The sequence below is a fragment of the Sceloporus undulatus genome, chromosome 4, assembly GCF_019175285.1.
Source record: "Sceloporus undulatus isolate JIND9_A2432 ecotype Alabama chromosome 4, SceUnd_v1.1, whole genome shotgun sequence".
Lineage (NCBI taxonomy): Eukaryota > Metazoa > Chordata > Lepidosauria > Squamata > Phrynosomatidae > Sceloporus > Sceloporus undulatus.
The window spans coordinates 163,516,771-163,529,276 of NC_056525.1; the positions used below are offsets into that span (position 1 = coordinate 163,516,771).

A 12,506-nucleotide genomic window follows, 5' to 3' on the forward strand; every position below is an offset into this window, starting at 1 on the left:
ATCTTCATTCTTTAGTTACAAGCAGCTTGATTTACTTGTTGACTAGTCAGAATTGGAGGCTAGGCTAGTATTTTCCTTACTACAGTATGCCCTTGACTTATGCGGGGGGATCCGTTCTGGACACCCCCCAGTGTAAGACAAATTCCATGTATGCTTGAGCCCCACTGAAACTAATGGGGCTCGGGAGCAGAAGTGCACACACCATTTCCTGCTTGTTACGCAGCTTTAAGCATAAGCTGAAAGCCGCATATAGGGTTCCCGTATATGATGCGGGTGCACTGTATCTTTCTGCAAGCAAGTAAAACCCATTTCTTCCCCAGCAGGCCTTTAATAATGTTTTTTTCAGGTTAAACAGGCCTTATATAATGTGCTGGAACTTTACTGGTTGTTGTTCTAATTTGCTTTAACTGGTTTCAAATTTTATGATGGTTTAATTGCTTTTAAAATTTGCATTCTGTTAATGTTTACCTGTGTTTGATTTAATTTTTGTAATCTGTCTTGAGTTCCAAACTGAGGAAAAGTTGGGAAATAAACTACATCACTATTATTATTATTATTATTATTACACTGCTTGAACTGATTGTATTTGTAATAAACAGTGAGTGTAGTGACAGTGAGAAATTCATTCATATCTTTGGCATTGAGTTGCATACAGTGACTTGCATGGTTTTCAATAGCCTTCACTCTCCACTATTTTTTGAGAAATAAATCAATACATCGTAACTATATGATGAAAAATTCAAATCACTTTATATTTTAAAAGTGTGTAGGAAATCAATAATCTGCACCTATAATATTATTTACCTTTTAAAAAGTCATCCTCAAATTGTTGTGAATCAACTCTCTGTGGGTATTTTATTCCTGCCCCCCAAGCAATTAGCGGTGTTAAAGTCTCTGATGGATGGCCAGCACCATGTGTTCCTGAAAATATGGAAGAAACCAAATCTAAGTTAACCAGTGGTCTTCTTAGCAGCCAATAAATAGTTGGCTTTCTTAACAACAGGCCCCTACTCCTGATCGTCTGGAGTGGCAAGCATAACGTGGTACCTTTCAGAATATTTCTAATATTCTACCCATTGAACAACGTCAAGATGAGGTTATGATAAAACCAATCTACCTAACAGTCCCTATGAGTCTATAGATATGGTAAACACCACATTTCCTTACCAAAAAAAAACAAACAAACAAGCATTACTGACTGTTCCCAAATACCATCACCATGGATTTTTAAAAAAATTATTATTCATTTCGTTTTTCTTATCAGGGGAGAAAGAGACAATGGAGTAGATTAACATGACATCAACCTACACCGAAGAAAATTTAACAAAAAACAATTAACAATAGTACGAGACAAAGTGAAGTCGAAGGCTTCCTGGCCGGCATCCATAGTTTTTTGTGGGTTTTTTGGGCTATGTGGCCATGTTCTAGAAGAGTTGATTCCTGACCTTTTGCCTCCATCTGTGGCTGGCATTTTCAGTTGAAAATGTCAGCCACAGATGGAGGCAAAACATCAGGAATCAACTCTTAGAACATGGCCACATAGCCCAAAAAAACCACAAAAAACTAAGTACGAGACAAAGTTTTGCAAACTGAGTACTAGAGAATATTCTAAATAAATGTTGAAATGTCATCTTTGGAAGGGGAATCAAGACGCAATGTATCTTTCCATAGGTCCACTTGAGCAGCTGGAGGTTGCAATCATGGCAAGTAATAGTTAATATATTTTTAAAAAATCTGATCAATCGTCATAGAATGTGTCCTGTCTCTTGTGTCTATTACACTTTCTCATTGTATAGGAGAGTTTCCCCATTAGCCAAAAGTCCCACACTCTTTTCCACCAAATATCCATTTTTGAATTACCAATGGGGGTTTTTTAACCAGCACTTTGCCATGTATGTTTATTACCCCTAGGCTGAGATCCTACATGTGTGTGTAGTTCTGTGTGCACAGTTCTGTGTCTTCCCACCACCTAGGAACTGTCAAGCCCTGAGAGTGGCCTCTACTACTGTCACCAGTGGGAAAAGGAAGAAAGGAGGTGATTCAGACAACAGGGAAGCAGTTGGTCTTAGCTCAGATGGCGGGGGGGCAGTTGGAGAAGGGAAAATGTACTCTCTAATGGAGTGCACCTGCCTCTCCCTTTTTCCTAGGAGCTCAGAGCAGCTAGATCTTTACAGTCTGAACTACTGAACCTCCCTCCCTTTTCCCTCCAGTAAGAAAGAGTGGCAGCCTTTTCTGGGGTTTGACAGTTACCAGGAATGTGAGCTTTTTTACAGGGTGCAAAGGCAAGAGAATAGCCCTTTATGTCCTATCCAAAAAGGAACTTACATACATGTAAGTCAGTAACAGGATGCTAACCAAAGGCCTGTTACTATCTATTTGCTCAGTATTCTAATCTAATTTAATGGTTTATAATCTCATTTTTGGAGAGTTTAGTTTAAAGCAGATACATTACATTAGGTCAGTGCATTTTATGTATCTGTAATAACCACAATAATGACCACTATGTTGTTTTGGCATTTCCCAATAGGATAGTGCCCCCTTCCCTGACTGCACCTAAGGACAGCAGGCTGTTTTAGGGGTTGTAAAATAGGCCACAAGAACAACATATGGCCAGCTTTCAACAAGGGAAGTGGCTACTAGGCTAAAAAGAAAAACCAGAAGGCTGCCACCCTAGAATATGCTGCCTAAGGCAACCACTTCATTTTATCTAGTAGTAGGAATGAACCTGCTGGCACAGATTTGCACTTCTACAGATCAAGAATACCTGCTCTGAATAAACAGCTTGGAAATAAAGAAAGCAATAATGATAATCATACTGCAGTGTTCTTATCTGTAAAAGAAAGCTAATCTTCAACAATTTCCCACCTTTCAGAGAAAAAGGAGTACACAACAAAATGATACCCAACCAGTGTTTGTTTATTTGTTTGTTCTGCTAACCCAAATAACTATGTGACAACAATATAAAAGGACTCACCCCAATCTGTCATTCCATGGTCAGAAGTCAAGATAAAAGCTGTGTTGCCATCATTTCCATAAAAATCCTCCATCACTGAAACAATTTCTTTTATACCTTCATCAACTGTCCTGATGTTATTCTTGTATTCCCTATAAAGGAAAAAAAGACATGTTTTTGACAGGATTACAACAGTGAATTTACAAGTTCATATAGTCTTGGATTTTACTGCCATTCCTCCCATAGTTGCTCTAAATCAAACAGGAGATCTCTTTGTGCCAAATATTTGAAGGAATAAAGTCCAGCACAAGGAGAAGTTGGTGTGTAAAAACCAATGGTAAAATCAAGAATGGATTTGCTCCCCAATAGTAGCAGATACAGTTGCCTTCCTCTATGTACTTGTAGAACAGGGAGTTTCATTTCATTCCTTTCCTGCACAACAATCTTTGATTCACTCCCTTTCATGCTCTATCACAAAATACTTGAAATCTTACATACCATATAATATATATACTCATGTATTAGTCTAGAAACTCTTGTAACAAAAGGAACCATCTCCTAGAGAAAGGCAAGAGTGTAATCTGTCCGGGAAGCACTAACCTCCCTCTACAATCTCATGCATCCAGCCTTAGAGTGAGCACAGTTATATATGCTGGAATTTTCTAAGTTCTTTGGCATTGTTTTCCTTTGCTTCATCTTTTAGATCCTTTGTTACATGCCCCTAGGTTTTACCCTCGACTTATCCATGGGTCATATCAAAATCCGTATTTTTGGCCCCAAAACCTGCCCTAGATTTATACATGAGGTCGACCTATGTTGAATTCATATAGTACATCTGGATCCTAGCTTTTCAGTTTGTGAACTTGTAGAAGTTTCCAGCTGTGCTTGCTTAGAAAGGCCATGACAAAAGCTTGAAACAGAATGCTGGAAACATGGAGTGAACTTTTTTTTTGACACTTCAAAGGCTAGAACAAGAATCAATGAATTCAAATACAAGCAAAGAGATTCCAACTAAACATTAGGAAGACCTTATTTACTATGAGAGCTGTTGCAACAGTGGAATGAATTGCCTCAATGGGTGATGGACTCTCCTTCTTTGGAGGTCTTTAAACAAAGGTTGAGTGACTATCTTTAAGCTTTAGGTACATATTCCTGCATGGCAGGTGACTGACCTAGATGGTCCTTGTGGCCCTTCCAACTCTAACATTCTATAATTCTATGATTTTCCTATTAGTTAACCTACTTTTCCAGAAAGAAAAGAATCCAGATCTCACTGCAGTGTAAATGTATTCATTGTAAGGGACATGGATGAAACAAAAGTTATTTTTCAGAAATCACACAAAAGTATGAGTTAATCTTAATTATGTACTTATAAACACCATTTATTTCAATACATCAGTGAGTTATATGTTGAACTCTGTCCCATCAATACTCAAGAGTACTTAACATTGCTTAGCTTTGGCTGGTGCACACTAAAATTTTTATTACATTTCCAATAATAAATTGACACAGAGTACCTTGAATGAGGCCGGTGAGCATGCCCATTGGTATCTATTCCTAGTAAGTGCAGGAAGAAAACTATTTTTGGCTCATGCAGTTTAGAAAACAAGGTTTCGTTGTTTCTAGCCAAGTTGAAGAAATCCTAGATCAGAAAAGTCAGTTAAAAGTTACCCTATTAGTTTGGTTAAATTCTTCTGCTGATAGGTGTGCTCCATTCACTTCTGTATGAAAAACTAAAGGGGTTGGTGTCAATGACATTACCGAAGCAGGTTTAACACATGACCTTAGCTTGGGTTACCTGTGGCCTCAACAAGAATGGAGCAAGCTAAACTTCATCTCTGACCTAAAAGCTTCCAGAAGCTTGGCAGAAGCAAAGGGCATGTGAGAGCATTCCCCGGACAAAGCCTGTGTGTGCATTCTACACAAAGAAATAGCTACCTGCCACCCCATCCCACCCCCACCCCCTCTCTCTTTCTCTTCCTTCCTCCCCACCTCTCTCTAGAGGAAAAAAGGAAGTACTGCATCTGGAGAATGAATGAAACCCAAACTAGGCACCAGTATGCTGTGGCTTATATACTGTAATAGGGCAGAAAATATTCTGTTGCTATAGGATGTTCCTATACTATGGACACACAAACCTTAACGTGATCAAAAACCCAAGTGTCTAGCACAGTTGCATCTTCTGCTGCAAAATCTTCCCTTTCAGCTTTATAACAATTGATATAGACATGATCCCCAGTGGCACCTGCAACAAAGTAGTGAAGACTTTAGTTTCCAAATATAAAAACCCTGTGTTCTTATACACAGAGACATAGAGATAGAGATAAAGGAAAGGAAAGAAAGAGTAGCTTTTTATAAAGAGAAGAAATATCATACAGTCTAAATAATAGTATGTGAAGATACATTCATATATCAGGTTATAGCTGAATTACTCCTATTACCACATGTATGTTTCTATCACTGTTAGTCCAGTAATTTAACCAGCACTAATAGGCAATACATTTTTATCTGAAGATAAACATCTCAATGAAAATATATTTCATTTGAAAGGAGGGAGAACATCATAATCCTAACAAAAACTAGGTACCTGAAGGAAAAGAAAACCAGTATCAATAAAGCAGCAATATATAGGGGAGACTAATCAGTAAAATGATTCAGAAACACACAGGACTATATCAGAGCCAGAAAAGTAAAAGAAGAAGAAAAGAACACTCTAAGCAACACAGAATTCTGTCAGGCTCTAGTATGTCCTATGGTTTACAGGAACTAAGGAATTTATCACATGTGAGGAATTTCTCTTAATTTTGAATGAAAAGAAAGTGGGGCCAGAATGCATTCACATAAAGTCGCTAGTTTAGCGAAATTATGTGAATGCTCACTGCATTCCAACTGGCTTCCCATTGCCCAAAAATAGCATGCCATTGACCAAATTTGTGTGTGGCAGTCTATCACGCAATAACGTGAAACCCCATGATTGCGCTCGGGCTGACTTCCTATTGCCCGAATTTGTGTGTAGTGGGTTATCACGCAATAACATTAAACCCAATGATTGCGTTCAGATTGCCATTGGATTATACTTCCAATTTCCCTTGTCTGATAAACTCCAAAAAGAAAAGATGGGAGAAAGAAAAGTAAGTAGTTAGTCAAAGAAAAAAATGTCATCTTAGAGAGCATGTAGCTTGTTGAGCAGATTAGATTTGAACTCACTCTAGAAGCTTGGATGACTAGACTGAGGTTCTCATACTCACATGAGAACATAACTCATTTAAAAAGAGGATAACGATTGGAAAAGCTGAAGGCAATGGAAAAGGACAACAACTTCAGTACAGGTGGATTGATTCAGTCAAGGAAGATAGAGCCCTGAGTTTGCAGGGCCTAAGGATGGGCTGTTGATGACCGGGTCTCTTAAGAGGCCTCTCATTCAGAGACTCACTCTAAGTCAAAGCCAACTTAATGGTACATAATAACAACAATGCAACCAAAATCGTTTTGAAGAGAGACAGAACTCTGCAGAAGGTATCTAAACGTAGCCTGACATAATTTCTAACTATTTATGTCACCAATGGAAACAGGATCCTCTGTTCCATCAGTCAAATGTGGCTCACAAGAGTTTTCATCTGATCCACAAACTCCTGCTGTTATCGCCAACCAGTGAGAATCTGACAGAATTTTGGTGATCTAACACAACTAATGATATTGACCCATATTGGGTTTTGCACATGAAGAAGAGCTATGGACTGAGCCAAAAGCTGAAATGTTGTGGTAATCTCTTCAAGTTGCAACTCAATACTGTGATAGAATGGGATGACAACTAAACCACTGAAGGTGTCCCACCAAGGTAATGGCAATAGGAAAATGTGTAAAGTTAAATACAACTGCAATTCTAGAGATCTCTCTCTTTCTCGAGACACTCATGGTGTAAGGCAGATATAGGTAGCCTCCTGTTTGGATGCCATATTGGCCACTCTTGGGGGAGTCCATCCTCCTTTTCCTCCTCTCATAGCCATCCTCACCATTGCCAAAGCTGCCATCAGAGTATCCTCCTGCATTATAGTGCTCTACTACAAGAGGAAGACAGGTTGTGCTCCTTCTGCAACAGTAGCACAAAAACGTGGTGGAGACCACAAAAATAGCTATTATTGCTCACCCTTGTCTCAAAAAAATATAATCTACAAGAGAAGAATATTCTAAAAAAAGGTGGCAGGGATTATATTTACCTATCCTGTTCTGCCCTTCCCAGTTTGTTACAGAGGTGCTACAGAAAGAAACGATGGAATATTCTGAGCTTAACAGAAAAGGCACAGTGACATTATAACAGATGATATTAAGAAAGGAGAAAGTTTCACTTACTTAAAATGACAAGATTCAATGACAGTATTGCTACTGTCACATTTAAACCCAATCACTCAGCTGTAAATTGATATATCTGGGAAGATGCACTGAAGTTTATCACATTACTTTGGCTCATAGACTTCAAATGTAGCTAGAACAGTGTGTATTCTAGCTATGTATTTTCTTCTCCCCAGGGTTCTTCTGCACCATTTACATGGCCCAAGGATTCCCCATTTATCACTACCATCTCCTATAAGAGTTTCACTCTGCGTACACTTAGGTCTCTAAAGCACAACTGCAGTCCTTCTGAAAGCCAATCAGACGAGATTCCTTTCAGATGAATCTATAATAAGCTCATAGGTATTAATCCATATTTGAAGGAGCATCTCTTTCTATAAGCACTTGCCTGAAATTTAAGGTCATCTGGAAGGGACCTCCTCTATGTCCCATCAGTCAGGTCAAAATGCTGTGAGAATATGGGAGGAGGCCTGTTCTCCTGTCGCACCTCACGTAGGGAACATCCTCCCCTTACAAACCCAATTGGTACCAATACTGTTGTTTCACTGTTCAGCTACTGAAAATGTGATTATTATTCACTAAAGATTCTGCAGCCTAAATGGTTTCTCAAAAACCCGCACATGTACATTGTTTTACACTATTTTAACTGTTTTAATCTTTACTTTTAGTTCATTGTTTAGTATACTTTTAACCTTTTAAAATTATTTTTATCGTTCACAGTGTTTTAAATTTGTTACATTGGTTTTATTGCATACCACCCTGGGATCTCTGAATAGAGAGATAAGATAGAAATATTTTAATCAGTAAAGAAATACGCTTTGTCTGGCATATTTACATTTCAGGGATTTATATTCTACATTCTAACCCATAAGAGTAACATAATATGAATTTATTTTTTAATAAATCACAGAACAATGAACTAACATCTGAATTTCACAGAATTCTTCCTCAGGTTTTATGTTTAACAAGGGGAGATGGAAAAAACTGATGGTAATGGGTATAGTAAAAAAAAAAATCAGCCTAAAGTATATAACATGAGAGCCAGCATGGCATAGTGGTTTGAATATTGAACTACAACTCTGGAGACCAAGATTTGATTCCCAGCTTGGCCATGGAAAGTCGCTGGGTGCCCTTGGGCAAGTCACATTCTCTCAGCCTCAGAGGAAGACAATGGTAAACCTCCTCTGAAGAAACGTGCCAAGAAAAACCTATGATAGGCTTGCCTTAATTGGCTTACACATTCTAAACCACTTAGAGAGTGCTTAAGTGCACTGATAAGCAGTATAGAAATGTACTTGCTATTGCTATTACAGGCACCATAAGTTGGAAACGACTTGAAGGCACACAACAACAACAACTAATATAATTTCCTTAATGTAACCCATTCACAGTCAGCAATTTATAAGTTAATTATGTCAAAATTTGTCAGATGCAAAAGAACAATATAGCAATGGACATTTTGTAATTAAAGTGCATTTAAAAAACACAAAAGCAAAATCCTTGCCAGCATGGCTGACTCTACAGCATAACATGATAAAGAAGGGCATGAGGTAATGTAGGTTTACTGAAACCTAAGCAAAGCAAAGCAAATACTGTACACTTTGAACAATGACATAAACATATGGGATAACATTTTTATGGGATGTGCAAATTTAAAGCACTTCCTTCAGTTATTTCATTTTATAGCATAGCTTTGTAAACCAATCATTAGTAAAACTAAAATATACTCACCTTTTGCAAACATAGGAAGAATATCTGGACTTCCCCAGCTCCATGTATATTTACTTTCATTGAAAAGAGAATCAAATTCCACTGGGTTTTCTTTCCATCCTGTTAGTCAAAAGATACAGTCTTCTTACTAATGTGTTTTTCTAAAGGGAATACTGTCAGATCTGGCTCTACTGTGACAGAGGTACAAAGGCAGCACAGGCATTTGGGAAAAGTGAATCAGGCAGTTTTACAAGATATGCATACAACTGTAAGCCACAGTTGGCTGCAACAGCCAAACATGTATACATTCAAACAAAAAACAAACAAACAAACAAACAAAAACAGGCAGGCAGGCACTTATCCCATATTAGACCATGTGTGCAACTTTCCTACATAGAGGTGTTAGAATATAAGCTGAAAATTCTCATGTATCAAGCAGCATTCAAGTGCACTAATTAACGGAAATGATATTCAAAGCATTTATGGTGATATTTTTTAAAAAGACTAGATTATTCCTTTTACTCACTTTATTCCCCCAGTAAATCCAAGCAAAAACCCAATGTAACACCTTGAGGGTATGATCAAATTTTATTTGCCTTTTCTCAAGCACTTATGAAAGTTAAAGTTTACTCCTCTTTCCCAAATGCACATATTAAACTGGTAATATACACAAATCTGCAAATATAAGTCCCACTGAACTTAGTGGCATCTACTATTTCAGTAGCTATGCACTGGGCTCTGCTGTGAATGTACTGTAAAAATTCACTATACTTCACATTGTGAGTACATATTGCAATCATTTAACCTCTGCAAAATGAACGTATATAAAAGCATCCATAACCTTCTGATACCATTTTAGAAAATAAAAAAAATTAATAGATATTTGACAACTTTCTACCAGGCTGAAATAAATTTGAATGAGCGTAAGTAATCTTAAAAGAGTAACATTAATAATAATAATAATAATAATAATAATAATAATAATAAGGCTTTATTTATATACCGCTTTTCCAATGATCAAAGCGGTTTACATCAAAACACAGTTACATTCAATTTATAAAATATAAAATAGGCAAAAAGTGCTGGCTTTGGACTGTGTTGGGGGCATAGTGTTTATACAGTATGACACACACCCCAAAACCACCCTGAAGCTGCACCATGGCTGCCTAAAGTGGCCTTAACCTGGCTGGAAAAAAAGTAAAAAAAAAAAAAAAACCAGTCTTGCTAGCAATCCATTTAGATCCATGGCAGTCTCAGGCCTATGGCATCCGGCCAACGCAGTCCCAAAGCGATCAGGGCAGGATTGGCTGAAGATTGCTCCATTTTGCCCATCTGCTTCACCCCACAGACCTGTAAACCTTACTCTTCCTTTTTTATTTTTACATTCATTTGAAAGTGCTGGATCTTAACGTATGCTACAGTAAATAAGTACATAGAAACTAAGTTTACTATCCAATCTTACCCCCACCCCCACCCCCCACACACATATAGGGATCAGGGTTCTTCCTAAACAACATTGGCCAAGATGCGCAGGATTTGGCCCAGACAGGTTGATTCTGCCCAATTGGGACAATTCTGTACTATTCCAGTAGCTTTCTATACCCATCCTACACTGTTCAGCTGTGCTTTGCTCACTGTGTCAAATCAGCTGAGAGTGGGGGATAAGTGGATGCAAGATCTGTCCTTCCATGACATTCTTTAAGTGAATAATGTAGTCTAAGAGCTATGTTATAATCATTTTGTTATTAGCAGAGGAATAATATAACACTCTACCAACAAAAGATTTTATTTGGATGAAGGAGCTATCAGTATACCTCTAGCAACAGCACTGACATCTTCATAAAATCCAGCTATGAGAGCTACATGCCCAGGTCTAGATTCTGTTGGGACACGGGTATGAGATACTCCCCAACTGCCTTTGGATACTAAGATATTCCTGAAATAAAGAAGGCAATAATTTGTAACTTATCAAGTTGGTTGCATAAACTCATAAATCTATAATTTACTTTCTTGAAGGAACCGGCACCATACCACAAACTGAGTGAAGGAGAGCAGGAATGTTGGTGCCTCAAAAGTCATAACGCCCAGGTTTATGTTTTAGAGCCATAGCAGCAAACTTCTGCCTCACACATTCCTCCTCCACTTCCTCTTTCACAATGGCAAATCCATTTCAAAGTAACAATAGCTATATTACATGTCATAAAGACAAACAGTGGTTATCAAACTAGCAATTTTGGAGGATCTGGAAACCAATTATCCCCACCGGGATCCATTGTATGCTGTTATTTACCACTTCTCTCTAGATGCTCCATGAAATTTGGGTGAAAAATTAAGCAGATACTAAAACAAACATAACAACAAACTTGTGGGATATGTGACAAATAAGTGACAATATTATGATGTTATATAAAGGCATGAGAGCCCCTCTGATCTTTTTAATGATTCTTCAATACAACTGCGCAGTATTTTCAACATGCTGAAATTCTTATTTAATTAAAATACAAATTTTCAACTGACTAAATTCTATTGAATATATTCTAAATGTATTATAACCAATCTAGAATACATAGATGCTGTTGTATTATAACTTCCAGCATGGGCACTGCTTAAGCATGATGGGAGTTATCATTCTACAACCTATGGATGCCCACCTCTGTTCCAAACACAGGAGTAAGGAGCCTCATACAGAGAGAAAAAGAAAAAGGACATATGAAAATTATGAAAAAATGAAACTATAGATATTATCACAAAAGGAATTGGGCTTAAATACATACAAAATATTGCAATCAAACTATTATAATTAAAAAAACATGTAGGAGAAATAAGCATACAGAGACAGATCAATACTGTGTTACAAACAAAGTAAACCTATAAAAGCCTTTATAAAACAGGCTGATAATAATTTTTTTTAAAGCTGGGGAGAGAAGCAGGAACTTGATGAAAGCTTTGACTGATAGAAAAATTTCTTTTGATGTTTACTTCTTCAAAGTATCTTACAAGTTGGAGAAGGCCCTCCCTCTCCTCTCATCCCATCCTGTGAGAAGGGGGAGGTTTTCTTGCGCTAAAATCTGTTTGCAAAAGGGGGTGTAAGTGGCCCATCATAAATTTCATAGTCTTAAAGTACTGCATGATTTTTCTTGCTTTTGCTGCAATAGTTCACAGAGATCTAGAAACCATTACCTGAGATAAGGTGCATTGGAAGTCCCATTGCCATCCAGTTCATAAAGTGAATCTGCACGCAGACCATCTGCAACTAATAGTACTAAGCGTTGTGCTGGTGGTGGCAGTGGAGTTTGATGTGGAGTCATGCCATGAACCAAAGGAGATGTGAAATAAATGTCAAAAATAGAAATCAGGAACACACAATGGACCAGTAGACCAGCAACTATGAAGACCCGCATGTTCATGGTGACAGCTTGTCAGAGATGAGTATAATGCTACAAAATCAAAATAACCGCAGGTCAGACAGGCAATCAGTTACAATATCAGAAGT

The 12,506-nt window shown here is 37.7% G+C and overlaps 1 protein-coding gene across 5 annotated transcripts in view; it reads right to left on the reverse strand.

The window, feature by feature from the left end:
• Positions 1-12,506, reverse strand: part of PIGN (phosphatidylinositol glycan anchor biosynthesis class N) — a 95,857-nt gene that overhangs the window by 75,372 nt on the left and 7,979 nt on the right. For 4 of the 5 annotated variants that reach the window (XR_006103408.1, XM_042462082.1, XM_042462084.1 and 1 more), the window contains exons 2-8: positions 12,194-12,450; positions 10,828-10,949; positions 9,035-9,133; positions 5,092-5,198; positions 4,471-4,595; positions 2,975-3,105; positions 805-921 (exon numbers count right to left, since the gene is read on the reverse strand). Coding sequence is in view for 4 of the 5 variants with exons in the window: in XM_042462082.1 (XP_042318016.1) it covers positions 805-921; positions 2,975-3,105; positions 4,471-4,595; positions 5,092-5,198; positions 9,035-9,133; positions 10,828-10,949; positions 12,194-12,420 (928 nt within the window). In the remaining variant the exon portion in view is untranslated. Of the gene's footprint in view, positions 1-804; positions 922-2,974; positions 3,106-4,470; positions 4,596-5,091; positions 5,199-9,034; positions 9,134-10,827; positions 10,950-12,193; positions 12,451-12,506 lie in introns of those variants that run through there. The other variant, XM_042462086.1, reaches the window with a different exon arrangement.